The 26,891-nt window shown below is 36.2% G+C and overlaps 1 protein-coding gene across 2 annotated transcripts in view; it reads left to right on the top strand.

The window, feature by feature from the left end:
• Positions 1-799: 799 nt before the first annotated feature.
• N (neurogenic locus Notch protein) overlaps positions 800-26,891 on the top strand; it is a 174,477-nt gene continuing 148,385 nt past the window's right edge. For both annotated transcript variants that reach the window (XM_081765367.1, XM_081765366.1), the window contains exon 1: positions 800-1,070. In XM_081765367.1, the coding sequence (XP_081621493.1) occupies positions 1,004-1,070 (67 nt within the window). In that variant the 5' untranslated portion in view covers positions 800-1,003. The remainder of the gene's footprint in view (positions 1,071-26,891) is intronic.

Here is a 26,891-nt window from a genome sequence, read left to right as displayed (position 1 = left end):
GTGATTTATTCCTATTGTTACGTTACTGTCTTCGTATTCCGACATTTTATGGACAAGAATTCCAGCAAGGGATCAAAGTTCAACAGATGGACTCTCAAGTAGTTCAAAATGACCCCACGAGATGGCAGCTGTATGCCCACGTGTGGACAAGTCTTCACCATATTTATCATGACAAATTTGAGATGTTAGTTTTCGTATCGCTTTTTTAAACTTCAATGTTGGTCTATAATATGAATTTAATAAATGTAGATGATGAACTATATCATTTTATGCTTAAAAAAACTGTGTGAGGAACAATCTTCTTTGAAGAAACTTGTTGCTTGCCACTGAACAAGATTCTGATTTAGTTTTGGTTAATTTTGTTCTCAATTGGAGTCATGTTTAACAGTTCACGGGATTACAATAAGTAATCACGTATTTGATATATAGATTAACAACTGTGATACATTTTGAAAGAAAAAAGGGACGCGACAAAATATTTAATTCTTCCGACAATTTTCTTTTTAATTCTTTATTGAATGTGAATGAACTTCACCGATTGGCCCGGGGTTAAGTACGGGTACACATTCCTAGTCGCTCGACAGAGAAAATAGTGCGCACTAAACAACCAAATTCTACAACACCAATGGCGTTTTGAATATTTTAATACAGCATTTATGGTTAAAAACTTACTTAATAATGTTTTAGATTGTACGAAGAATAGGATACACTTTTTATAAGAAGTTTCACACAGCAGCAAACTTTCCCACAGTCAGTGCCGTGAGTTGCGTAGGAATACATATCTCCACGTTGGACTACTTCACTTGATGCTGCAACTCCAGCGAGCGGCGAACAAAAGCAAACGACTTGTTGTTTTCGGAGATCGGTAATGTGGTGCGGAAAGTTTTTGAAGTTTTTAATTCGACTTAAACTAAACTAGAATGGAGTGTAGTGAGTGTTTTCTTGTAAAAATGAAATCGTGATTGTGTGTTGTTTAACGTTTGGGTGTATTTTTATCTGAAATATGTGGTGCGGTGTGGGATTTTTGTTAATTTTAACGGTGGCTCTTAGCGGGATCAACTTCGCCGCAGGTAAGTGCGAATGTACCTCACTTTTTTTTTGTGAACCATGAGGATTTTGATAATGTAATTTTTGGGGGATATATTTGATAATTCTTACGTTATGTGAAATTATCGGGATGTTTAGCGCATAGGATTGTAATGGTATTAGTGAATATTGATAAAATAATAGTTTTAGAAGTTCGTAAATGAATGGATCATAAAAAGATTTGAACGTCTGAATAGGCAGGGCGCTTTGCTTTGCGTCATAGCCTACTTTGAATTCTCAATTATTTTTCTGGAGTTAATGCACTTGTTGGCATTCTGTTGATTCTCTTTCAATTTCTGTTTCCAGCAGGTACGGGCTAAAAAAACATATAATATGCATTAAAACAGTATGCAAGTTGCAAATCAAAAAATGCGATTCTCTTTCGCATTTTTATAGGGGCTACACAAATGTGTTGCACATAAATTATAATTTGTTTTTGACTATATTATAAACTATTGGCACGTTGTCTGTTTAGAAATAATAAATTCGCTCTAATTGCCTATAAATTTAATTTTAACTGTTGATTGGGTTCAGATACGTTATCATACATGACGCGTTATCGTTATGTATATATAGTAGTAACTTAACAAAGGTTACAGCAAATTTCGTTTTGCAGTGTGCAGTATCTTGAAGATAGCCATAAAAAAAGAAAGATAATGAAAAGAAGATAGTTTTCCCAATTGTAATTAATTGTACTTACTAATACGTACCACTGTATCGATTGGATTATTTCAGTTACAGTTTGAATTAAACAACAATCCTGACAAGACAAAATGTAGAATTTTTAATATTAGAAATTGATTCCTTAAATTTGATTGTTTTAGTATAGGTTACATGAAAAAATTGAGACGCCTAGATTTGAAGTCAAAGGCAATTTTCCATTCCCTGAAATTATTGTTGTGTGGTCGGTCATTTACATGTGACTTCAATATGTTGAACAGCAATAAGCAAAAGTTTATAGTATATTTATGAAATTTGTAGATTTTCGTCTATCTGAAAGTAGCAGCATGACAATGCTGTCAATGACGAATCAAGTGGCTTGTAAGGTATTCTGTTCAAATCCCATACTTTAGATAGGTGTTCCAAGTTCCATAAAAGAAAAAGTGCACACTTTTAAAATAATTCTTTTCGTCTAAATGTTCTCAATAACGTGGGCGTACGATCAAGAAATGTTCATTCACAATAATGTAAATATATATGTATAGCAAATACATTTATAAAATCAAAGTTCATGCACAAACACTCCAAATACTTTTGATATTGTGTATTTGTTGCTATTAGCAATGAATAGAATCGTAGAGATCGTAGAAATGCACAGCGATGAATTAAATTACAGAAGTTGACGCAAAAATTCAGCCATGGTTGACAGTTGTTTGCTATCGAGCTTCTGATTTCTGCAGGCTCTATTTTTAATATCGTATTTAAAGTGATTGGGTATAATTAATTTTAATAATTTCTTAACACGTGCACACAAAATGCGTATTCCTACTTTAAATGAATAGTAAGTGTGTTTTGGTATGATAACGATAGAGTGCAACAATTAATTCTGAAAGAAAAGATTTTTTTTTTCATATGACTGGTGCACACCTTGTATTTCTGATTGTGATATCTTAAAATTTCTACCCAGTGTTGATTGAATTAATAGGTAGTGAACAGCTGTCTAGAAAGCTAAAAAGAATAGTGGGTAGGAGAATCGATATGTGCTTACAACTTATTATCCAATTTTAATATCATCTGGCCCATTATAGCACAAAACACTATGGTGTTAATCTAAATTTTAACAATTATTTTTTAATTTAAAACATTTTTTAATCGAAAAAGACATGATGATAAGTAGTATCAGTTTTACCCAATAAGTTTTTTACTCTACTCTTCTCATTGAAGAAAAATCCTAAGTAATATAAAAGCGGTGATGAATATTGAACTTATAAAATAAGCCATCTACGATCTGTACAAAATGTTAATTAAATATTAAATATATTAGCAGATAGCTTCAATCTTTTCGTACACTCCGGAGATACATAGACTCGTATCTGCCGTTTACAACGTCATTATTGTCAGAGAATTATATTAAAATATTTAATATGATGGATAGAGATATAAATTCTTTGTTTCGTTCTTAAGAGAAATTTTGATAACTCTCCCTTCTCCCGGAGCAAAGATAAATTAAATTGGGATTAGTGACCCAACGCAGTCCCTTTCACATTTTGATTTTGCCTGAATGAAATGCGTTATTATCTGTGAGTATTAATGATGTGGATTTATGTATAGTATTTCAGGAAAATCTCAGTACCCATGAGAACAAAATAATTGTTAATATATATACATTAAATATAATCGATTTCGTTAGATTGCAAATATGGCTTATTGAAAGAAACTATGCTTGTATTTGAGTTTTAAAATCACTCTAAAAATTCTGTCTCACCTAGATGAGCAGTGCGTTAATCTGTTCATTAAACGGCATACAAAACTCAAATTGCATCAAATAAAAAAAAAAAAAAGATTTTAAACGTTGATATTCACTATATCATACTATATTAACTGCTTAATTCTTCTTAATCAGGTTAATATGTCACAAAGGAACAAATATTATGCAGTATGTGAACAATCATAATTGCAAGAATACATACGACAAAAACAGGGAAGTTATTAATAATTTTTGAAGGTTGGTAGTTAGTAAAATCAATGATTAACACTACCATAATCAATTTGGATTGTGAGCTTCTCCGTGGCTAAGCGGTTAGCGTACGCGCCTTTGGCGTGGGAGACCCGGGTTCGATTCCCGGCGGGAGCTCATGTGGTTCGGATTCCACGTTAATCAGCAGGTCCACGTCTCATATAGCCTCGCTGCTGAAAGGGACGCTAAACTAAAATCAACTCAACAACCACTCAATTTGGATTGTATGTGCTGAAAGTAATCAGAGCGCATTGTTGCCGCAGGACACGTCGGTAAATAAAAGCATGAAGAAGATTCAGTATTAATAAATACAGGCGACTAAGCTACATATTAATTTTGAACAGCATCATAATTGAATGAATGATTTAACGTTGCCATCTTTGGTGTAAGTCTGAGATTTAACTCCATGACTTTTTCAACCAGAGATGTACGGAGGAGGTTGATCCTGGGGGTCCGGACCCCTTTTGGAAATCCTGACCTTTTTGTGAATTTAATCTAATTTTAGGAGTGATTTTACCAATGTTAATATAATCTATGCTGATATTGAATTTGAACTCCCTCAAAAAGCTGTGAACCTCCCTGAAATGAATTCCCCCGTCGTGCCTGCTTTTAATCGTAGATACATACCATGGCCCTTGCAAAAATTTTAAGCTTTTCCAGCTGAAAGCAGATTAAATAAATGTCCTGGCGCATATATTGGTGTCATAGAAGTTTTATTAATTGAAAAAAAAAAAGTTTGGTTTCAGTGGCGTCTCTTGAGGAAATTTACATTGCTAAAAATTGGATTTTTTTTTTATCAATGTGACGTCCTTTAAGAGCCGCCACTGATGAGTAGCAGCTCCTATAGTCATTCCTTTCCTTTCAATCAGTTTCCTAAAGTGTGAAACCTAGGTCAAAAGTTTACTGTTTTTCAATCTTGTCTATTTCTAACTTTCTTCTGCTTGAAAATGTGTTCCCGTGTGATTGGAATGCATGGCTTTGCTGCGCGTGATTATGGATTCAATTCCTAGTGTGGAGGGACACGGAATTTTAGTTTTTGATTCAGTGTTATGAAATAATGTGGGAAATTACTTGAATAAATAGGCACAGTAGCATATTTCGATCTGGAAGGTGATCGTTTGACTCGTATTACTCAGAAATATTGTTAGCTACAAGACAAACAAAACAGAAAAGAATTTTCGTGACAAGATACGATACGAGACGGCACTTTCACACCTTTTTGAAACCAGACAGCTCCAAATCAAGTCTTATGGACAACACTAATTAAAAATCTCTTCTGACTAGAAATCCGTTGTGATTGCATTAGAATAGAATGAAGTTTCGTTCATAACATGTCCATTTCCTTTCAGAAAAACACGAATAACGAAAAAAAAAAAAAAAAAACAGTCCTTAGGGGACTACGGCCTACCACCCGGTTTGTGGCACTCGTCGTTCCTTTGTAGTGATGTATAGTGGCTTTCTAGACGAAATTAGTTACTTTTTTCTTTCAAGTGGGTGCCCAGTTGCCCTTATGACGCTAAATGGATACTAATATCACTCTGGTAAGTACGAACAGTCACCTATCTTTCGTCTGACCAGACCTTGCACTGCTCGATGCGTCTAGGTGGTTGGTGGATGCAAGTAGAACTAAGTTCCATTGTATGGGAGATACTAGTACTTTCATCGCAGTTTGCAGAAAGAGAAAGATAATTTGTATACAACAGTACAGTACTTTAGTAAAAGTAAGTGCTTACACGTAGAGCCATTGTTATTTACAATATAGCGAGTTGAGCAATTGGTAAAATTGTATTTAGAAAATGCAAAAGACCGTGGGACTAATAGTACTCAAAGTTTGTGGTGCATAATATTCATGTGTAGGTGTCGAGGCAAGTCGTATTTTTCTGCTTATGCTCTGTAGTTCATATGCTAATTTTTCTGTTTTTCAAATTAAAGTTGTTTTAGGCCTAATGGCTAAGAGGTCAGCCACAGCAATATTGTGCAGGGTGAAGTATGTGAGGTGTTCCTCTGAAACAAGGTTCCCGTTGTTCCTCTGAGTAATTAGCATCCAAGTGTTTTTGGGACTTCCGTAGGAGTTCTAAGTATCCGTCATTAGCAGTTATAAAACAGAACAACAAACAGCAGCAACCAACAAAACTCACACCAATTCGTGCCTTTTCTTTTCTTTTTATTTGCTTCGTTTGTGTCACTTCTTTATTTGTGTTTCATATTCCGATTCAGTTAAGCACACAAATTATGTTGTAGATAATAGTAATATACTCAGCTTTTTGTAATTCTAATTATACAGGAATTATGTTTAATTACTATTGATTCATCTACAATAGTGAATATTGGTAACATGCTGAATAATTTTGCCCACATAACTATATTTCTAGGACACTGTTAATTGCGTATCGTTAACTACTCAGTTACCTTATATGTAAATAGCTTAAGAATATCAACGAGAAATATAATCTTATTCTGAATGTTTGAGTACAATTCTTAAACACTTCATGTATTTCATAAAGTCAGCTGTCAAAGCTCTCTTTTAATAATTTTACTGAATAACTTAATGAAATATATATATATATATATATATAATGTATAAGATATGTCGTGTAGTTTCTACAAATCGGTATTAAGTAAATTAACGGTTATTTGCAATTTTTTTTCTTAAGTATCACAAATTTGTATGTGCAACTTATGACGTGCCTAAATTGTATTTGATCTTCATTATCTTTTGTGCCGTTTTCGCCTGTCGGTTCCAAATTTTGTGTAGATTTGCCACTTCTTATTTAAACTTTCAAAAAACTTGTCTTTACATTTCTGTTCCACATTTTAGACGTCGTTTTGACCCGATTAGTTTAATATTGCCAGTAGGACGTTAAAGTTGATACCCTTGAAGGGCAACCAGTAGAGGAGATACGTATAGCAGGTTGATGGACATTACAGACACTTTGCTTTAATCTCAATGACAAAACCTATTGCAATCTGGCGACTTTGAAGGCTTGTGGACCCACAATGAGGCGTACTCGGATATGGAACTATTAGGGAAAAATAAATGCATTTGGTATCATCTATCACTTATCCAAGTTTGCCTCAAACTCACCCCAACATTCTGTATATTAAAATATTGCATTTATATGTTTGTCTATAGCAATTCACTCCCTTTGAGAGTCTTCCTATCCTTTACTTATGTCCGTAAAGGGACTTGCACAGATATAGTGAGAAGTGGGAAGGAGATTCACGTTCATATTAAAACTGTGCACTGTGTAAATAGCGCAGGTTCAACTAGTATCTGTTTAAAGTTGAGAATGCACTGCTTTGCCCCCTCTTATAAAGAAACAGGCAACACATCTGCAATCAATAGACGTAACATGTGGGAAATGATTGTCAGGACCAAAGCCACATAGGAGTAGCACATACAACTACTACCAAGTAATTCTTAAGGTGCTTCTGAAAACGACACATACCATTTTGGAAATGTTTGCAGCATACCTGCCTCGAGAATAAAATAATGACACTCTCTCTAGATACAGCTTTTAGCGTAGAAAGGTAGAAAAGTAACATTTGTTTCTGCTCCTACTTTTTAGTTTCTAACAAAATATTTACAGATTTCAAATGAAGTTTACGACGTGCCTTATTGTACAGTGAAAATTAAGATGCTACTTATGTGCCTAACGTACAGAGTAATAGTAACATACGGGATGTATGGCAAAACTATAAAGGATAGCAGCAAGACAAGGCTTACTGTATGTTTGAAATACTGTGACTATTTCAGCTTTCAAGTTTTAGGTGTAAGCGACGGAAAACCAATAATAAATGCAAATGAATGATTATAATGAAATAATTGTACGTTGGAAAAGGAATAGAAACAAAGATAGCGGTCATTTTTCTCCCTGAGCTCTGCTGGGTCTGTATTAAGTAAAATAATTAAAATAATTGATGATGTTATTGGCATATCATATCTGGAGCTTGTTGTGAACTTACACTATCGAGGTAAAACGTAGCCAAGGAATTCCTAAATATTTAGAGATTTTGTTTATCTACTTAACTTAAGGTTCTAAACAACGAGCGAGTTGATTTGTGCTGGATTCATTAACCGTTGAAGAAAAATATCAACAATGGCGGGAAAGGAATGGGCTAAATTTGTCTGTAAAGATACCGTACCGGTGTTTTACTTGCTGAACTGATGAAAAACTAACATAACTTCACAGGTGGCCGAACGCTAGGTTTGAATCTGGATGTTCCCAGTTGCGAAGCAAGAACGCAACCATTAGCTTACTTGCACTATTCCTTTGATAGTAGATAGGATTTCATATCCACAATCAAAAACGATTTGCCTTTATTATGTCAGTAGAGGAAGATTATGAACTCTCTTGATATATATATATATATATATATATATATATATATATATATAAAGATCTGAAGACAGCTAAATATTCGGTTATATTCTATTTCGAATTTCACTTTCGTAGAGCAAACAAAATCATTTCCAGCTTCAGAAGACTACTGTCCTGTCTGTTATGGTGATTTTATTTATTCTTTCTGCCGCGTGAGATTTTTGGAATAGAAGAAAGTTTTTTTAATATATATTTCTGATTTTGTACTTACAAGTGGAAAAAACTTAACGGGTGCTGTAGATTAGAGATATCCGAATGGTGAGTACCAAGTTCGGCTCTCGGGTTCAATTGAGTCGTGAGTTCAATAATTGAGAGTGAGCCTGTGTGAGCTTTAGCGTCATTGTTGTCTATTCTGTTTAACTTTGGAGGCGTCATTCTGGTACGTGTTTCGTTGCCAGATGTCAAGCAAAGATATCGGGATTCTGAGTGTCTTAAGCAAATTGTGGGGGGAAGGGGGCACGGATCAGCGGCCGTGACTAGTTCTGTAAGAAGATATTGAACTAGAACACTAATTGAGCGAGCGTGAGTCCTAATGAGGTAAGTGCAATTCCCTTTGAGGACTGTGAGCATGAGCTCGATAGAGTACAAGTCTGGGTAAGGGTGAACCTCATTGAAATTAGTGAGAGTGAGACTATGTATAAAATAAGCCTGAGCCGACGTTGAACCCAGGCTACTAACTGGCCATCTCTGCTACATACTATATAATGGTAAATGCATGTAAAGGATGAGCCATTCGGAAAACAAGAAGTACTCTCATCTCTTTTCATTGGAACTTATCTTCTTTTTGTTTACAGCCGTGGTTCGTTAGCACAGAGCTGAACAAATTGACATTCATTCTTCCGCTTCGGCATTCACAGGTTTGCTGGCACCTGTGTTCTATGCCAAGAAAACTATACAGTCATTTACACAGAAGGCGTAACAATGTTCAAAGAGTTAAGCAAGAAATTGCGTGCATCGAAGTGAAAGACAAGATGTCACAGATGAAGAAGTATTTATATCTGAAATTGGAGTTCTTTTTGAGCAGAATGAAAACGACTTGTCAGCGTCGTTTTACCTAGCTTGTAAGCTCCTTATATAAACAAGTTAGCTTCAGTTTCAGTGTAGTTTTGACGTTTTCATGGTAATTGACATAACATGGTACGCTTGTGATCATGAAAGAGAAATGCATATTTATCTAGGCCAGTGATTTTTCATACTTACTCGTGAAGAAGTATCACTGATAATAATATTATGTCATTTTTGTACCCTTAGCTGATTGAACTGTTTAGCAAGTGCAGATTGAACGACATTTTCCTTGTTATTTTGGCCCCCCAAATCGGTTTATGCTAAATTTGGCTTTTTTTAAAAAAATCAAAGATACGAAGAAAGCTATCACATTGGCCTCCTCCAAATACAGCTTCTGAGTACGCTTTGACGAATGCATGGTGAGAGGAAAGTTTTTCTATTATTATTATTATTATTATTATTATTATTATATTTGCTGAATGTACATACAAGGATATATTTATTTATACACATAGCATGAATTTTTCAACCACGTGGACGAACTTTAAAAATAAGGATAAGATGAAAGGGCGGTGTATGGATATATTTTTTTCTTTTGAACTGAGATATAAAGGCACGGAATTAAGTGAAACGAAACTAAATTTTCTATTCTTGTCTCATAGTTAGCCTCATAGGCTAAAGAAGACAAATGATAAGTAAAGTGGATGATTTTAAAAAAATGGAATGGTAATGTGGGAACGGGAGGGTCCCGAGGAAACCTACGGAAAAGTATTGTCCACCAGAAACACGTTGCCCTAGAATCGAACCAGCGTTGAGGGCTCTACTACTGAACCCCCGTTCCCCCACGAAATTTGGCTTCTCATTCAGTTCTTCGATTAGATCGAGGATGCAGGAATGGGTGTGACTTATTGCTCGTGGTAATATGTCAGGCATTTTCTGAGACAGGAACAAATGACTCAGGACCGCATGATTTATTTCTTTTATACACACACATTTGTGTGGAAAATTGTGTGCAGATATAAAAAGAACATTTTAGTAATTGTAATTTAACATTTTTAGTGCGTGAACTATTAGTATCGTAGCAAAAGTTAAAAGAACTGAGGGTTTGGTTTTAAGCTAATGAGACGGCATAATGCTCACAACATTCTTTCAAGTTACGCGTGACAGCTGACAACCATCAGCAGGAAACCTCCAGTTTATATCATGCGACAACGATAATATAATCGTCAAATCTACGATCAAAAGGGAGATGTACCAAATGGTAGCTGGGAATTTGGAAGAGTAGATATGTGCTCTGTTTTTCCGTTTTGTACGCTGAAACAGAATAAAATAACAAGAAAATGAAATGTAAATAATGAAAATGTGTTGGCCAAGAAAGATCTATTGAAAATGAACGATAAAACTACCAGTTTCAAACGTGTTTGTAACATTTGTCGAGACACAACTTAATCATTTATGTTGCCACTGAGACGTTCTCATTTAGGTTACCGATTCGGTACCCAGTATGATTTCATGAGCTGTGATGAAATATATTTGGAACACATATTGAAAAAGAAAAAATCTTACTATAGTCACATATGACATAAAGCATTGACTTTCTTTTCTTAGCACAGGGGATGACTGAATGATGGAACATGTAAGTCAGTTAGGAGGAGCTTCAGGTTCAATCTAGACAATGTGTACTTGTAGCGTACAACATGGTTACTTGTTTTTAAAGGGAAAGATCTTTTCGCTAAATATCATAAACGGGGACGACGTTTAACAATTGCTTTCATTTTCAGTTTAGCGTCCCTTTCAACAGCTATATGAGACGTGGACCTTCAGCTTAACGTGGGATCCGAACCACATGAGCTTCTGCCGGAAATCGAACCCAGGTCTTGCACGCCAAAGGCGCGTACGCTAACCGCGTAGCCACGAGGGAGCTCATTTAAGAATTAAAAAGAAAATGAAAGAAAGACAGCGATTGCTTATATCAGGTCATTTCAGGCTAAACGTAATCTAATTTTGATACAATTGATTGTGAAAGAATTAGTAGAACGTGAATTAGGAGACGGAAGAATCACTCAAAAACTCACAAGCACGATATTGTCTACCACAAACTAGATGTCTGTGGGTTTTCTCTAGGAATTGTCCCCTTTAAAGTTTTACATATATGAGCAGTAATTATCCATCGTAATCTCCACTCGTCAGTGTTTATAAAAGCCACAAGTGAAATAAATTATCGTTTTACATGTGCAGTACGAAATGTATGCCTGCTGCAGATTGTTAAATCGTTCAAATACTGGTGGGATGGAGGGTTAACGGACTAGAGAGAGAAGCAACAGATCTTGTAGCTGCTTGTAAAAAGGTGGTGACTATGGAGACACCTGGAGCATTCAACCAATGTTCACCTCACCCTGCAGAAGGGGAAGCTCGCTGTTGCTAGTGACCCAGACTGAGGTCTTAGTCGGAGTAATCGATGGTGCTGGGAAGACTATTTTAAATCCCAAATCGTAGTGAATAGTACAGGGTGGCCCAAAAGTAGGTGTACAGTCCTGTACTGATCGGTCATGACATTTTATATCATTTACTTATTGTTATCCATACAGGTATTGACTTAGTTTCTTCATTATTTGTTCTTAATTTCTTTTCATTTATGCCTTAAGCTCGGAACAGACCGAAGCAAATAAATTCATTACCTTAATCAATTCAAATGTCATACTTGATAGATGCAGGTCTGTATACCTACTTTTGGGCCACCCTGTATATTTCAGAACAGAAGACATTGCCTGTGATACCACCCAAGTTCTGTGCATGAAAAAAAAAGTTAAGCATGGATAGTGAAATACGAAGAGTAAGCGTGTGAGATTACCTGATGCTAAATAACGAATATCTAACCGCTCATACAGTCCAAGATGAAGTCAAGAGGAATTCCTTTAACGTTCGTTATACAGAAAGTTCTTGGTTTAGTGGCTGCCGGTAGCAATAGCCTAGTAGTCTCAGCCGTTTTCTTCGAATCATGAGGTCCAATCGATCGTTGATTCGAGTCCCATTGGAGAGTATGGGCTTTTTAACTGCCTCCGACGTTTCTGTGTTCGGGTCCTTGTCATAGTGGATAAGTTAGACCATTGAATAAGATTGATAAAACTAATCATGCTGACAAGTATTTCGGTGGGGTGAATTTTAAAAAATGAATGCATGAAAGTGCATGTGGTCCGGGCTTCGGTTCCTGTTGGTAGACAATGAAATTTGAACACATTACGTTGATTGTTTCCAAATTAAACCATAGGTTCACATCTCATATAGACTTTATTCTGAAAAGGAACGCTGAACTTCAATAGTCAAAATTTTTTATTTGTTGAATCCATAGTTCACAAATATTTTTGTTCATCTTCCAGTGAACTTGACGGGAAAGTGACAATCGTTCAGATAGTGAGAATCCAGTTATATTACTAAACTGCGTGGTATAAATGTCTCAGATCGAATTAAAACTATTACTTGAAACACGTTATTATTATGACAAGTGATTTCAAATTTTGAATCTTCATGCATGAAATATCATACTTTGGCTGTATATTCTTCTTCTGTTTTTTGTGTGCAACATGTGATAAAGAAAAAACAAACACTAAACAAGTCTCAAACTGGTGTGTAATTCGAGAGTCTTTGAACCCCTTCATAATTCCTTTAATGCTACATTGGTAATAGATCCTGCCAATTAAGTCAAGCATACTACATACAGAAGATATATTTTTTCTTCATCCTTACTTTCTTCAATTCATTTTATAAACTGAATTGCCCTTCCTATATCGAGCAGAATGGTAATAATGCTTAAGTCTTTTCATTAGACCAAACCGAATAGTTCTAATTTTGTGGATGAGTGGTTGTTGTTTTCAGATCGTTTGTTCATCAGCAATCCACATTATATGCCCATATCTTGAACTCGCGAATTTGCGCTCCAAAGACAAGTGCTTTATCACCATTAAATTTCCGTTATATTGCAGTACATAGGTTTATATAGGTTATCGAAATAAAACTAAATCAAAATCCTAACTGTAAATTAGTAGGCATCAGTCTGTAATGGTTTTCGGAAAATTTGCGGATAGCAACGCAATGCGAAAAATGCAATAAGTAATTTAACTCCAATGCCGACTATTATTACAAACTGAAACACAAGTTGACGCAAACAAATACAAAATCGACGCCCAGTGTGTTCAATAGAAGAAAATGATAATAGGATTTTTATAAAACAATATTGGGTAATTATTCGTTTTGAGGCAACATTATCTATTTTAAATTCTGGTGGGGGGAGGGCATCATTTGGGAAAGGCAGGGAGCTATTCTCCTCCCGAGTTTGAGAAACATACTTTTTGATGAATTGTGTACTAATATAATTACAAAAAAGTGAAATCAATATGTCGCCGCCCCCCTCCCCATGGCCAAAACTTTAATGACGCTACTGATCCTTTGGGACAGCCATGATAACGTGCTGTATTAGTTAAAAGAGTGGGATTAGTTAATAGACCTCAGGTCCTTGCATAAATGAGTGATCTCGTTTTCCTGTGTTTTGTGCGGGTGACCAATTTGCGTAAAGTGTTCTGTAAAATCCATAACTGTTGGCAGTGTCAGCGTAACCATCAATATATTCGTTGCAAGTTTCGTTGAAAAGGCGAAATAGATGAATGTATGGTGGTGGACATTTGAAGCACATAGCCAAAAGCTTAGTTCATTCAAAACGCAGCTGCTGGCTTTGGCTCACAGTGGAACCAATGGAAAAAACGCTCACATGTTGATTGCAGCTGCCGTCCGCTCTTTTTCCCCCTGGTGCGGTTCTGGTCGACGGCTCAGGCTTTATGTCTTCAGTTCACATCATAGGCTCTCTCTCTCTCTCTTTCTTTCTCTTTCTCGATCGCTGGTTTCCTTCGTGTGAGTGAGCTGAGGACGCCGCGAGGCTAGGAGCAACAAGTTGCTTTGCCTGTTTCACCCTGAGCTAAGAGGAAGAAAGAATCAAGTGTTGGCAGGCGTGCTTTGGGATTGACAGGAAACAACAAAGAGCGCTCTTACTCAAACAGCGTTTGAGCTTTACTTACTAGCTTTGCTTTGCTTTGCTTTGGTGGCATTGCGAGGTTTAGCAGTAAAAATATGATAAAGAAAATTTTGTGGTAGTACTTACACTACTCTTTATAAGGTTGATGACCGAACATTTTTCTTTCTTTCTTTCTTTTTTTTTTTTAATAAAGACTAGATTGAACTTTTTTATTAATCGTTAGCTACAAGATATATAATATTTGTGCCCTACATTCGATTCCCTTCCAAGAAGAGTTTTGTGCTATTTTATTACTTCCAAACCTGCTCTCCAGAGATTAATCAGTTGACATAAATAACTTCTTAGGATCTATATTTCTGGGCTTTCAGTATCGTTGACCATTTAGCCCGTCATGTTTGAAGGATAACGTCCCTCGGCGAGCACACTATTCGGGAAAAGGTAAGGAAGAAAAGAGTGGGAAAGAAGCGGCCTGGGATCTATAAGGTAGGTACCACCCCGGCATTTGCCTAGTGTACATGAGGTAAACCTCATTCAGGGTAGCTGGTCTGAAAAAACGTTTTGCACTTTTTCAACCGAGTGACCACGGGGTATCCAAGTCGGGACTGTTTGCACCGGAGGCGAGAGCGTTAGCGACTACGCTATGAGGGGCCATGTAAATAACTTATACCACCAATCATATTAAGAGAAATATATACAAGGTGTAATTGCATTTCTTGTTGAGAATGAACGATAATAATAATACTCAAACGTAGTAGTAGGTATGTAAGTAACTACCCCAGTCACCGATTTCTGAATAATTTTGGGAAAGGGAGGGTGCGTTCAGGATATGTGCTTTTTTTTTTTTTTTTTTTAAACATCCAACGAATATCCAGATCATAGTGGGAATAAGCTAACTTTCGGGAACTGGGCTCCCTCACGATCAACGTTTATGCCAGACCGGTACGGCATTTTATTTTTATATGCATTTGTGTAGTGGTACATTTATAGTTAATGTCTTATCTTATATATATATATATATATATATATATATAATACAGTGGTGAATCCATGATATGATTAAGGAAGGGGCTAAACCATAGTTTGCAGCTTTATCCAGTGTAAAGGAGGATTGACGCCCATTTTATTCAGTGTATAGCTGAGCGTCAAGGGGTGGGGCTATAGCCCTCTGGATCCGCACGATATATATCAAAACGAGGGAATTAGGAGATGTGCTTGTAAACGTTTCAAATAACAGCAAAACCACCTTATTTGAAATTATATTAGCTGAACCTGCACTGTCCATACAGCACACCTTACTAATATAAGCAAAAATCTCTTCCCCATTTCGTATTTTTCCTCGCTATATCTGTACACGCCCCTTTATAGACACGAGTGAAATACAGGTGAACTTACAAAGGGTTTTTTGATTTGATTTTAGTTTAGCGTTCCTTTAACAATGAGGCTATATAAGTGGTGGAGCTACAGCGTAATGTGGGACATAAACCACATGATCTTCCGCCGGGCATCGACCCCGGGTTTTCCAGGACTTACAAAGAAAAGGAATTGCTATAAACAGAAATATAAGCGTAACATTTCCATATTTGTTTGGAGTGAGTCTGTAGCAAATACAGAGAAGTGATAGATAATGACAAATGAATTTTTAAAATCCATATCCGAGAATGCCTCACTGCGGTTCTTACAGGCATTTAAATTCGCCAGAATGGAATAGGTTTTGCCATTCAGGTTAAAGCAAAGCGCCTGAATATTTGTTCAGCCCGTTATACGTAGTTCTTCTGGTGGTTGCCTAACACAAGGGTATCAATTCTAGAAACGCCCTAGCGGCAATATTAATCTTATGAGTTTGAATCAACCCCTAAAACATTGAATAGAAAAAGAGTGACACTTTTTTGAAAATTCTAATAAGGACTAGCAAATTTATACAAAATGTGTGGTCGACAAGCGTAAACGGCAATTTTTTAGAGCTTGCAGTTTCCTACATCTTAACTGTCAAAAGGAATTGACCACAAACATGAACGTAGTATTTTAATGTATACTAGCTGAACCTTCGCTGACAGGAAGACTCTCAAAGGGAGTGAATTGCTGTATAGAATGTTGAGGCGAGTCTGTAGCAAACTTGGATAAGTAATAGATCATACCAAATGCAAATATTTTTACTTACAATTCCATATCCGAATACACCTCATTGTGGGCCCAGATCGGCAACCAGAGGGGGTCTAGGGAGGCCTCCTCCCCCAAAACTTTTTGTGGCTCCTCCAGAATTCACTACAAAATGCTATTATTAATACAAAAAAAAAAAGTATTTGTAAGAGAACTTTTAATGAAATAAGCATTGAAGGTTTCTTGGTTGCGAATTTTAAATGACTTGGCCCCCTAACATATTCAATGCCCCGCAAACCTCTGTGGCTGGTTTCGGGCCTGTGTGGGTCTATGTGCCTTCGAAGTTGCCAGCTTAACGATGAATGAGTTTTGTCATTCAGATTAAAGCAAAGCGCCTGAAATGCCATCAACCCGCTATACGTAGCTCCTGTACTGGTTGCCTATCATAAGGCTATCAAACTTTACGTCCTTGTGCAATATTAAACAAAACGACGCCTAAAATGAATGGGATTTGTAATGGGCAAACATCGTGTGCGTGGGTTTTTTCGGGGTTCTCCCGTTTCCTCCTAATTTCATCATTTCACCATTATAATACATTTCACCATATCGTCTCCCTTAGCCTCGTAATCATGGATTGTTAAACTAAAAAAATGTCCGTGCTCCGTGTTGTAGAATGAGAGAGAATATTTTCTTTTAAAGTTATTTTCATTACCTGTGGAGGAGACCAATCCAACTTTTCTCTAGGATGGACTAGAGGTCGTCGGTCTTTAAATGATAGGTCATTTAATCTGCTGTGTCCTTTAGACTAAAAGAAACAATGAAAAATGAATCATGAAATGTGTGGTCTATAGTGTTGCCTACGAGAAGAGAAATTTCTCTAGTGTCGTGGACAGCACCACACAAGTTTTAGATCTCCAACACTGTTTGTGTTACATGATTCATAGCATAAAGGGTATACATTGATTTAGTGATTGTATGAACATCATGAAGATAATTTATTTAAAGATATACTGGTCATTGCACAATATACTCCAGTAATATATATGGTTAAAATGTTGTTGGTTCTTGGATTTGTCGTGACTGTGAAGAATTTGGTAACTTCTAGATGAAATTAAGAACAAAAAATGGCATAAATTTTGTACTAAATTTACGAAACGAGACAAGAGGCGAGAAACAGTTCTACAATAATCAAGACGAAACGAGACTTCTACAAAGTTTACAGCTTGTCTCGTGGGCAACACTAGTGGTGGAAAGGTAATATATAATATCCATGCTCTGAGTGGGATTGGAACCCGCGGCAAGCAGGCCTTACGATTGCTAGCCTAATGTCCTAGATCGTTCAACCATGCCAGCGGGCTTCTTGAAACAGAAAAGATAAAGGAATCTGTATCGACTGTGTCGAACCGGATTTTTCCGAATGTCCGGCGAATATTTTTACCATTCAGTGACGCAGTCATACACGATGGTAATATGTAAGGAACAGGATTAGGGTTAGGAATTAGATTTCGGGATTTTCGGCATCTGTGGTCATGATAGCCTGTCACGTATGAAGGATGACGTACCTCTGTGATCACACTATCCGAGGAAAGGGAAGAAAGAAATGTTTGGGAAAGGAAGCAAACGGCCTAGAACCTTTATGTTAAATACCATCCCGGTATTAGCCTGGTGTGAATGAGGAAAACCTAGGAAAATCTCACGTAGAATGGCTGGTTTGAAAAAAGAGCCTTTACCTTTCTCTATCGAATGCTCCTACTGGGTATCGAACCCGGGACCGCTCGCACCAGACAGAGCGTTAGCGACTGCAATATGCGGGGTCACTATGTACGAAACAAACCTATTAAAAGCAAAATCTTCATCCTACTGTGTCACAGAACGCCTCTGTATATAGTCACTTCGACATTGCGAAAAACATTGGTACAGATGTATGCAGAAGTGAAATTAAAACAAGTATGCAGAAGTGTTGTTACTCATTTAGTTCAATTACTTATGATGGGAGCACGTTTATATGGTAAATTTTTCAAGTAGCCGTTACATCTTCTGAGTGAGAAATTAATCTCCTGGAAACGCCAAAACCCATCTGTGTAATAAAAATGTTCTTGGACTGCGAAGACTGGGCACGTAATTTTCGCTTGCATCAGTATGCATAGTAGTTACATATATGCTTGTTAACATTCAGCTGAAACAAAATTAAAAGAAAATAAAACTGGTAGTTCCAGCACGCAGTAGTTTGTCAACGGATAGGTTGAGTATCCAAGAACAGATTCATTCGTAACTTGAGGTATATTGTGTGTATTAAATCACCGCTCTTCATAAGCTTAAGAATCATTAGTATTTTTGGCACTGTGATTTGACAAAAACACAAAGATAAATGTCCTTACCTACCTCATGTCAATGCCCGTACTAATGCTGAAGCTATTTGACCAGTTTTAAAAGGCCTTGATAAGGACAAGACCAGTTTCACTCGTTTGCAACAGACAAACTAAACTTGCACGGTGAGTTAGTACAACTGTAGGAAGATGTTCAATGTTTGTGTATTATCTACAAGATTCATAACACATCTGTTAAAACGATTGAAAGGAAATTATTATTTTTGATTAGTTTTCAAGGTGAATTTTTGATACTGTGCTTCGGACCTGATTATGAGTTCGAGACGGGTTAAAATAAACCAGAATATTAAAAATTCGGCCCCCTTTTCTCTCTTTCTTCGAAAGTCACGCACACACAAACATAAAGTTTAGCTGGTTCAAATTATTCTTAAGAGATTTCTGCAGCTTTATCTTTTTTTTCCTTCCGTTTTTTCAGTGTTCATCAGATTTTATCTCATAGGGACATAATACGTAGGAAGATTTATACATACGATAAAGTGGTGTCTGAATCATTATTTGTCGCAGTGTAATATGACTGCGACCTCATAATTGACAGACAATCAAGGATGCCATGCAAACAATATCCTAAAGGACTTTGACTTGATCAATTTGTTTCAGACACTTTTTTAAAATACTGAACCTCTGTGAAGCGCAAATTTTGGTATGGCTCATTCTTTTTTTCTTTTATTTGGAAAATAATAATAATTCGCACACATTATTATTATTATTATTATTATTATTATTATTACCATCTAAGTATTGCTAATTACGTGCGGTTTATAGTATTCATAACAATAGGCCAGAGATACAAAACTTTTAAGTTCCGTTTCTAATATACGGTGAAATATAAGTATTTTTGCCCTTTTTGTTTAATTTGAAGAAATGATAGATCGGAGGGAATGAAACCACTTTGCAAAACTTTCCAGTAGCATCGAACTTACATTACCCGATGACTCAATGCAGTTCAACATATACTGTTGTTTTTCAGCAATTTCATTTGAGCAATAACAAGCGGTATTTATTTTTATGTAGGCTCACTAATACTTAAAGAAATTAAAACAGGTATGCAGGAGTGCATTGCAAAGAGCACTTTTATTATTATATCATTTGTAATAGTCATAGTTTTTAATAGAAGAAAAGATATTCGTGGAGCTTAAGCTGGACGTTTTGCTTTGTGACAGATCTTCGTTTGGCTGTCTTTTCCTTCAAACATTGTGTGTCGGCTTTCATTGATTTTGACATATAAATCGCGCGTTTCTGAGTGATAATTATGATGTATGGTCTTAGCTATGTTGTGTCCTTCCCAAGCAGGAGGAATCTTGTATTTTCCCCCTTACCTCAACTATACAACTCTTCAACATCCCACAAATAATAATAATAATGATAATAATAATAATAATAATAATAATAATAAAAAGTTCATGACCCTTTACAAATCGGATTTTATACACGTAGCAGTTTAAGTGAGAACTACCTATATATTTCTAGGAAGTAGCGAGTACCATCACATCATCAAATGGTTTATAGTATTTTTGCCCTCAGAATGATCTACAGTAGCATTATTATTACTCATACATTTATTTCATACACACCAGTCTCGACAATATACTTGGTGCAATGTCCTGTTGATACTGTTTCGTTTGCTACAGACATACGTGTGTTGTGAGACTTCAATAGTGCATCATCGTACTATAAAGTTCCTAAATGTCTTCGGAAGTCATGATTCTAATAATGTACGATTGAGTGATTTTGAGTGTTTCAACAGTGAACGTCCGTTTTAGAACTACACGTGTAACTGCAGATCGTGATGTACTTCGTTCGATGTAATGGTTTCAGACATGCGAATTAAAGAATAAGCACCACATGTTATATCGTAAATATGAATTGTTGAGCATTTTGAAATTATTTTGTTTTTTTAATGATGGCATGTACTTACCTGCATACTTAAGGAATGTGTTACCTCTAGTATCTAAATTGATTCGGAAGGAAGTAGAATGTGCGTGCTATGCATTCATTTTTGGTGTCAATAAAACATTGATGACTTGTTTTACAATTTAAATTTTAAACTTAGCTGACAATAACTTCATGTTCGTTTAGAAGGTTTTCGGTTGGAGAAGAAGTTCTGGAAACTCAATATACGTCTGTACTAACATATTTAATAGTGTTTTACATATATAAATTTTTTAAGTTTGTGTGAAAGACGATCCAATTTCATTCCTGTCATCGAATACGTATCAATCAGAAACGTTTTACACTTCGTGTTGGTTATTGGATCTGTTGATGATTATAATATTTTCCTGGTATCTTTCACTTACTTAATCTTTGATCCTTCCTATCTAGTGTTTCATTCGGTTTTTTAACATAAATTATCGGTTATTTATTTATGTTTATTAATTAAAAAATATCGGTTTTTTAGGGCTAGATGGTTGTTTGGTGATATGTGGTCACTAAATTAACTCTCTACACCTTATTTCTGGCTATCAAGGTCTCAATTGGCTTCCTCCATCAAGGATAGGAATTGCGAAAGAAGCTATTAGGAACAAGAACAGGGTCATTGAGTACAGAGTTAACAAGAAACAAAATTAAATGTTCTGTGTGGAATGTTGGATTGTATGGTATTGAAACGGAAAAATAAAGATAAACACTTGGAAGCTTTTGAATTATGGGCTTGGGAGAAGAAAAAAGAAACTTTGCTTGGTGGACCAAAAATGAGAACGTGTTAATAAATAATGGGGAGAAAAGAACAGTACTAGAGGTAGTTTAAAGAGAAAAGGAAGTTTGTAAACGTTTACTTGAGAGCAGAATGTCATATTAGAGATTTGGTAGATGATCTATTGAAAGATGAGAGAAGGGAAGAAGAAATAGCAGTTTTGAGACAACTTTACAGAGAGTGATTTATATGGAAACGAAGAGATTAGCATGAGGTCCTTAGCATGGAAGATTCTAAACCAAAAACAAGTGATATGTCGATGGTGTAAAATGCTTGTGATAATAATAGGAATAGTAAATCATATAACTTCTAATTTGCTCACTGTGTTGTCACAACGCGTTAAATTTTGTATTAATGCAACGAATTGGACTCAACCATACGCATAAAAAGCAGACCTATACACGAATGGCAACACGCGAGAATGAATTTGAAAATGAATAATAATAATAATAATAATAATAATAATAATAAACATTCCACTGCATCAATTGTTATTCTCTAAATATGCAACTCCAGCCATCGATAGTGATTGGTAGGCCTATATTATTTTTTGTCTCATATGTGACTCTTTCAGTATATCGTAAAATCTATCATTATCATTCCACGAAACGCTTCTTCACCACCACCTATCTTCAAGAGTTATTTTTCCATTACTTCCATTTACTCTTGATGTGGTTATACCTCCTTGGATGAGGCCCTTTCGTAGCCCATTTCTTGTTTCTTGGTATTCAGTCAAGAATTGCTTTTGTCCATTGGCCATTCCATCGGTCTTGCAATATGGCTTACTCATTGCCACTTCAGTACTTTTATTATTTTGATAACATCCTGTCAGATACGCACGCAGAAATTTATTTTGGGATAGGTACAAAGCTTAAGGGGGTACAAGTTCAATATGAGGATAAATTATATTAAAAATTGTGAAATCGCCCCTAATATTATACTTAATTTACAGAAAAGTACAGATTTCACGGAAAAGGGGATCCAGACCCTCAGGACCCACCCTCTGGAGACATCCCTAACGCGTGTCATGTTTCTGATTCAAATGGTTCCTTTCTTATTTTTGTGAGTAGGTTCCTAGCGTACATTTTCCAATGCTTCGTTGTGTAAAGTGCAGACAGTGAACGTTTGATTTTGTTAGTTTTCACATCTCTGATCTATAAAATGTCAAAAGAGACAGAGGGCATTTGTTGAAAATTTAAATGTGTGTGTGTAAGTGAAACTCTTCTCCTCAGGGTGTGGTTTGAAAAGTTCTGGGAGTGGCAGTAATCTGTGAGAGTGTTGTCAGTTGCAAGTAGCCATTTTAATTCGAGCGTGTTCGATTTAATGGGCTATTTATTATTGATGTCACCAGTCTTTGTTAATAGATGATACTCGGTTGCATTTATTAATCTCTGGTATCTCTCATTTGACGTAATCTGTCAAAGCCATTAAGCAGATGGATAACAAGATTTTTTTTTCTGAATCCTTGTCTTTAATTATATGCATATTGTTTATTTCAAAAGTATATACGTGTCTTGGATATCAAAAATAGTCTTCAAGGGTAGATAAACTTGTTTTTCTTTAAGCTGGTAATTTTCTTAAGAATTCTATATTTTTCGTGCCATAATACATTCAGTAGTGAAGCAGTAGTGGCGTAGATAGCGAATGGCAGAACGACTTTCCACTCAGAACAGTTCTTTACGACAGATTTCGCTCCATTGCTGTTATTGGATCTTTCTATCTTAAGGATCAACGCAACAGAAACCGTACTGAGTTGGAGTACTAGTCCTCTAATCCCCGATTCTCTAATTTTTCCAATAGTGTTTTCAACACATTAATATTGTATGGAAATGAAACTATTTATACGTTATTTTCTTTAAATAAATAAATAAGTAAAAATGGCATTTCGAATAGGAATACCGACTCCGATATTTGTAGCTAAATCAATTCAAAGTTGTAATATGGCCATTTTATTAATGTAAGTATTTTTGCGTGTGTAATAAAAGAAAAATAAGATGAAATTTTGATATGCGTAGAAATAAATTATTTCCGTCTTAAAATAACTTATATCTGCTTCTTGGTTGAACTCGAGATAAAAAAAAATATGTAGCGACAACCATAAAAATTACTTGGGCGGACAGAATTACATAATTACACTAACTTAACTGAAAGGAAAACCAGACTTTTTTGTGTGTTTTAAGTAATTATATTACTGCATGTGTAAAAATGGACTAATCGTTATTTTTACGCACTATTCGTGTAGTTACAGAAGTTGGACAGGAAAGAAAAAGTACTTCGCGGTTCATGGCGCGTAAAATATGCTAAATGGCAAAAAGAATAAAAGCTATCTTGTGGTAACGCTACCAATCCGTCGCTAAATGGATTTGCTAATAGACAGTAACCTTGTTAGGTGGTCATAGTTAAGCATTTCTGAGCAGGCATACACGCGCTGCTCAATTTCTATTGAAGGTATGTTGAACAAGGCATTCTAAGTGATCCTGTTCAAAGAGGTAAGAATATATAGACTGTCTCCATTTTGGTCCCACGCTTGAGATAAGTCAGTCAGTCTCCCCTTCTTTTGCCCTGCCTTTTCCTGAACTACGTAAGGATTTTCCTTGGTGTGTAATCATAGTTGGTTGAGATAATAGTAGCTTATCTGGGTGTTTTGTTGGCTGAGAAAATATCTCTTATTTGGTGTGAAATGTTTGCAGAAGCGTTCTCGGAATGCTGTTTGCTTTACAAACTTCCTGTAATTTTAGAGATTTTGTTTTAATAAAAAAAAGAACGACTTAAAAAAAAGTATCTTTTTCTTGTTATTATACATCGAGGACATTAATTTTCACTGCTTAACCTAACTAAATGCATAAATACAATAAACTGAACCTTTACCGAATCAGAAAGAAAGATGTCATTGGATCCTGGCATATGCTGTATACTCCAATCCAGTTAACTCAAACTCAGTCGACCATGTGTTCAGTATTTGAGCTCGAGTCCAATGAGATAAATGAGCGCGAGATCAAACGAATCGTAATGAAGCATAATGTGAGCTGCCATGAGCCTCATTGAAGTTAGTGAGGACCGACCCTTTTAGTATTGTGATCCAGAGTCCGCACGAGGCCGGGTAAGCCCTGTTCGCAAAATGACCATCTATGACAGGATCGTTGCAAATGTAATGGATTTGGTTAGATATTATTAATTTTAAGGAGCTTGGTCTAACAAGAGCTCCTTTATATATATATTCTGTCTGTGTGTGTGTATGTCCGTGAGACACACAATCTCAGAAATTACTTGATAGTTATCAAAAATTTTGGCCAGAATTTAGAGGGTTAAAATTTAGGAATCGAGTTCGTCGATGGAGGTGATCTATCAGTATCCCAAGATATAAACAAAAGTCGGTTCCCCATTATTCTTATGGGAGCGGGCTTATTTACCTTGGTCCGATATACAACTCACTAATTTTTGCGTGTATGTGGGTTGCATAGCATACGCAGATGAACATAATGGTGTAATAGACAGAACCAAACTTCTTTATGTGGTGCACCTGTGACACTGTTACCTATACTAAAATATACGTAAAAACAAGGACTAAATCTGACCTAAGTTCGGTGATAAATTTAAAAAAAAATACTACTAAAGTTACAGTAAAATTACACCGGAGTAGACTTGCGGTGGTGTAGTCAGTAAAACACTCAACCAAATGACTTGGATTTGGTTTCTGTTGATGGTGGGATTTCTCATTTTACCCTCGTTCCAAGGCGGCGCAGGAGTTCACTCAGCCTCTATAAAATAAATACCTAGAAATGTGTTCTAACTATATCACTCATGAGCCACATTAACCCATCCAGAATGATGGCACCACGTTTTCGTTACATAAGTGGTTAACCGAAATGGAAGAGAAAGAGCGTTAAAAGCTTACAAGAGGCATGAGCTACTAAAAGATGAGGCTAAAGGACACAATTAGTAATAATTATTCAACCCACCTCGATCTGAAGTCTACTTCGGGACAGATACATCAAAAGCGAGTAAACCAATGAGAGGACGTAAAGTTTTCGGAGTTAATGTAGCCCACGTATTATGCGTAATGCGGCCATTAGGAAACGAGACTGGCATCGTACCTCGGATTAGATGGTTAAAGGAGGTTAAAGAAGGAACCTCCTGTGTCCATACAAAGCTTTAGAAGTTCTGGACCGAGTGGTATTCAAGATATTCAGCACTACTTCTGAATGATGGAAACCATTCTAATCTTGAAACTGGGACAAGGTATTACAATATGAGTTTATATTTAGCCGTATCACGCGTTACGCTGTCGACCGACCGAGCTGGACGTTTCTGTATGCATTCCGAAGGTCACACGTAAGGTTCACTACTATGAAAATGTTCTGCCAAAACTAACATAACAGAAAAGAAGCCTCGTTTCGTAATTGTCGTACTATGCATTACAAACATCGAACAGATGTGGGAAGAAGCAAATCAGAACTTTTTTTTTTTTTGGTCCCATCCCCAGTAAGAATAAAATCTATTTAGGGGAGGATCATCGATAGAAGAAGAAAAGATCTTAATGTATATATCAATTGGTTCCCATAGCTTGTAGCGAAGTAAGATCGAGTTTTCTCTTCCACCCTCTCCCTACAAAATTATCTAATGAAGCATAGCCTTTAATTTAGGGGCGTAGTCTTGTTGAGATGGAAATTGTTCAATATGCTATACAGAAGTAGAAGAGCCGCTGATCGAAGAAGAGTATCTGGGGAGAGCGCAGCGAACGATTAAGCTGGCTGCCAATTTGTGTTAATAAAACTGATGCTGGCAGAGACTCTCGTAGCGCATGCAATGCAGTCGCTTATTGAAAGCACGTGTGATCGTATTCTCCCCTGACCTGTCAGTGGTGATGTTTGTGAAAACTTGCTGTTGATATGATTAGCAAATGAATACTGGAGAATATAATTATACAATTGGTGTCGGACATCTATTCATGAGAATACTTTGTATAAGTGAGCTGTTGAAGTCGAAGTGAAAAGGAAATCCCTCATTAAAAGACACTGAATCGTAACAGGCTGTAATTTATTCAAGCTCTGCGTAGTGTGTGCTGTCTCATACCAAGCAGATACAAGATCATACCATATTTATCTAGTTAGAGGATATGCTTGCTTTTTCACACGTAGCACATTTACTTTCCAATTGTAAGAAGCCAGTCCATTATTTTTATCTATTCTTATTGTATTACGTATATTGATTCATTTAAATGAGGATGATATGACCTGCTTAGCCTACACCCAATATTTTTAAGAAAAGAAGATTGCTCAGTTTCTCAGTAAAAATAAAATGAAATTTCTAGTTTTACGCCCCATATGCTAAAGGAGACAGGTGAATGATCATGAAATAATTTGTGAAAAAATAGTGTAGGAGGAAACGAGAGAAGTCACGATGATGCCACCACAAACTGACATGGCCTAGAATCAAACCAGGAACCCCACATAACCAGAAGTGAGCGCTCTACCACTGAGTTACCATGCCACTTAGTATCTCGGGGAGGCGATACCGTTGCGTAGTGGTTGGTCAGAATCAGGAA

Source organism: Thermobia domestica, chromosome 7 (genome assembly GCF_964235325.1).
Source record: "Thermobia domestica chromosome 7, izTheDome1.hap1.1, whole genome shotgun sequence".
Classification (NCBI taxonomy): domain Eukaryota; kingdom Metazoa; phylum Arthropoda; class Insecta; order Zygentoma; family Lepismatidae; genus Thermobia; species Thermobia domestica.
Note: the sequence above shows the minus strand (reverse complement) of the source record. Positions and strands in the feature narration are given on the sequence as shown.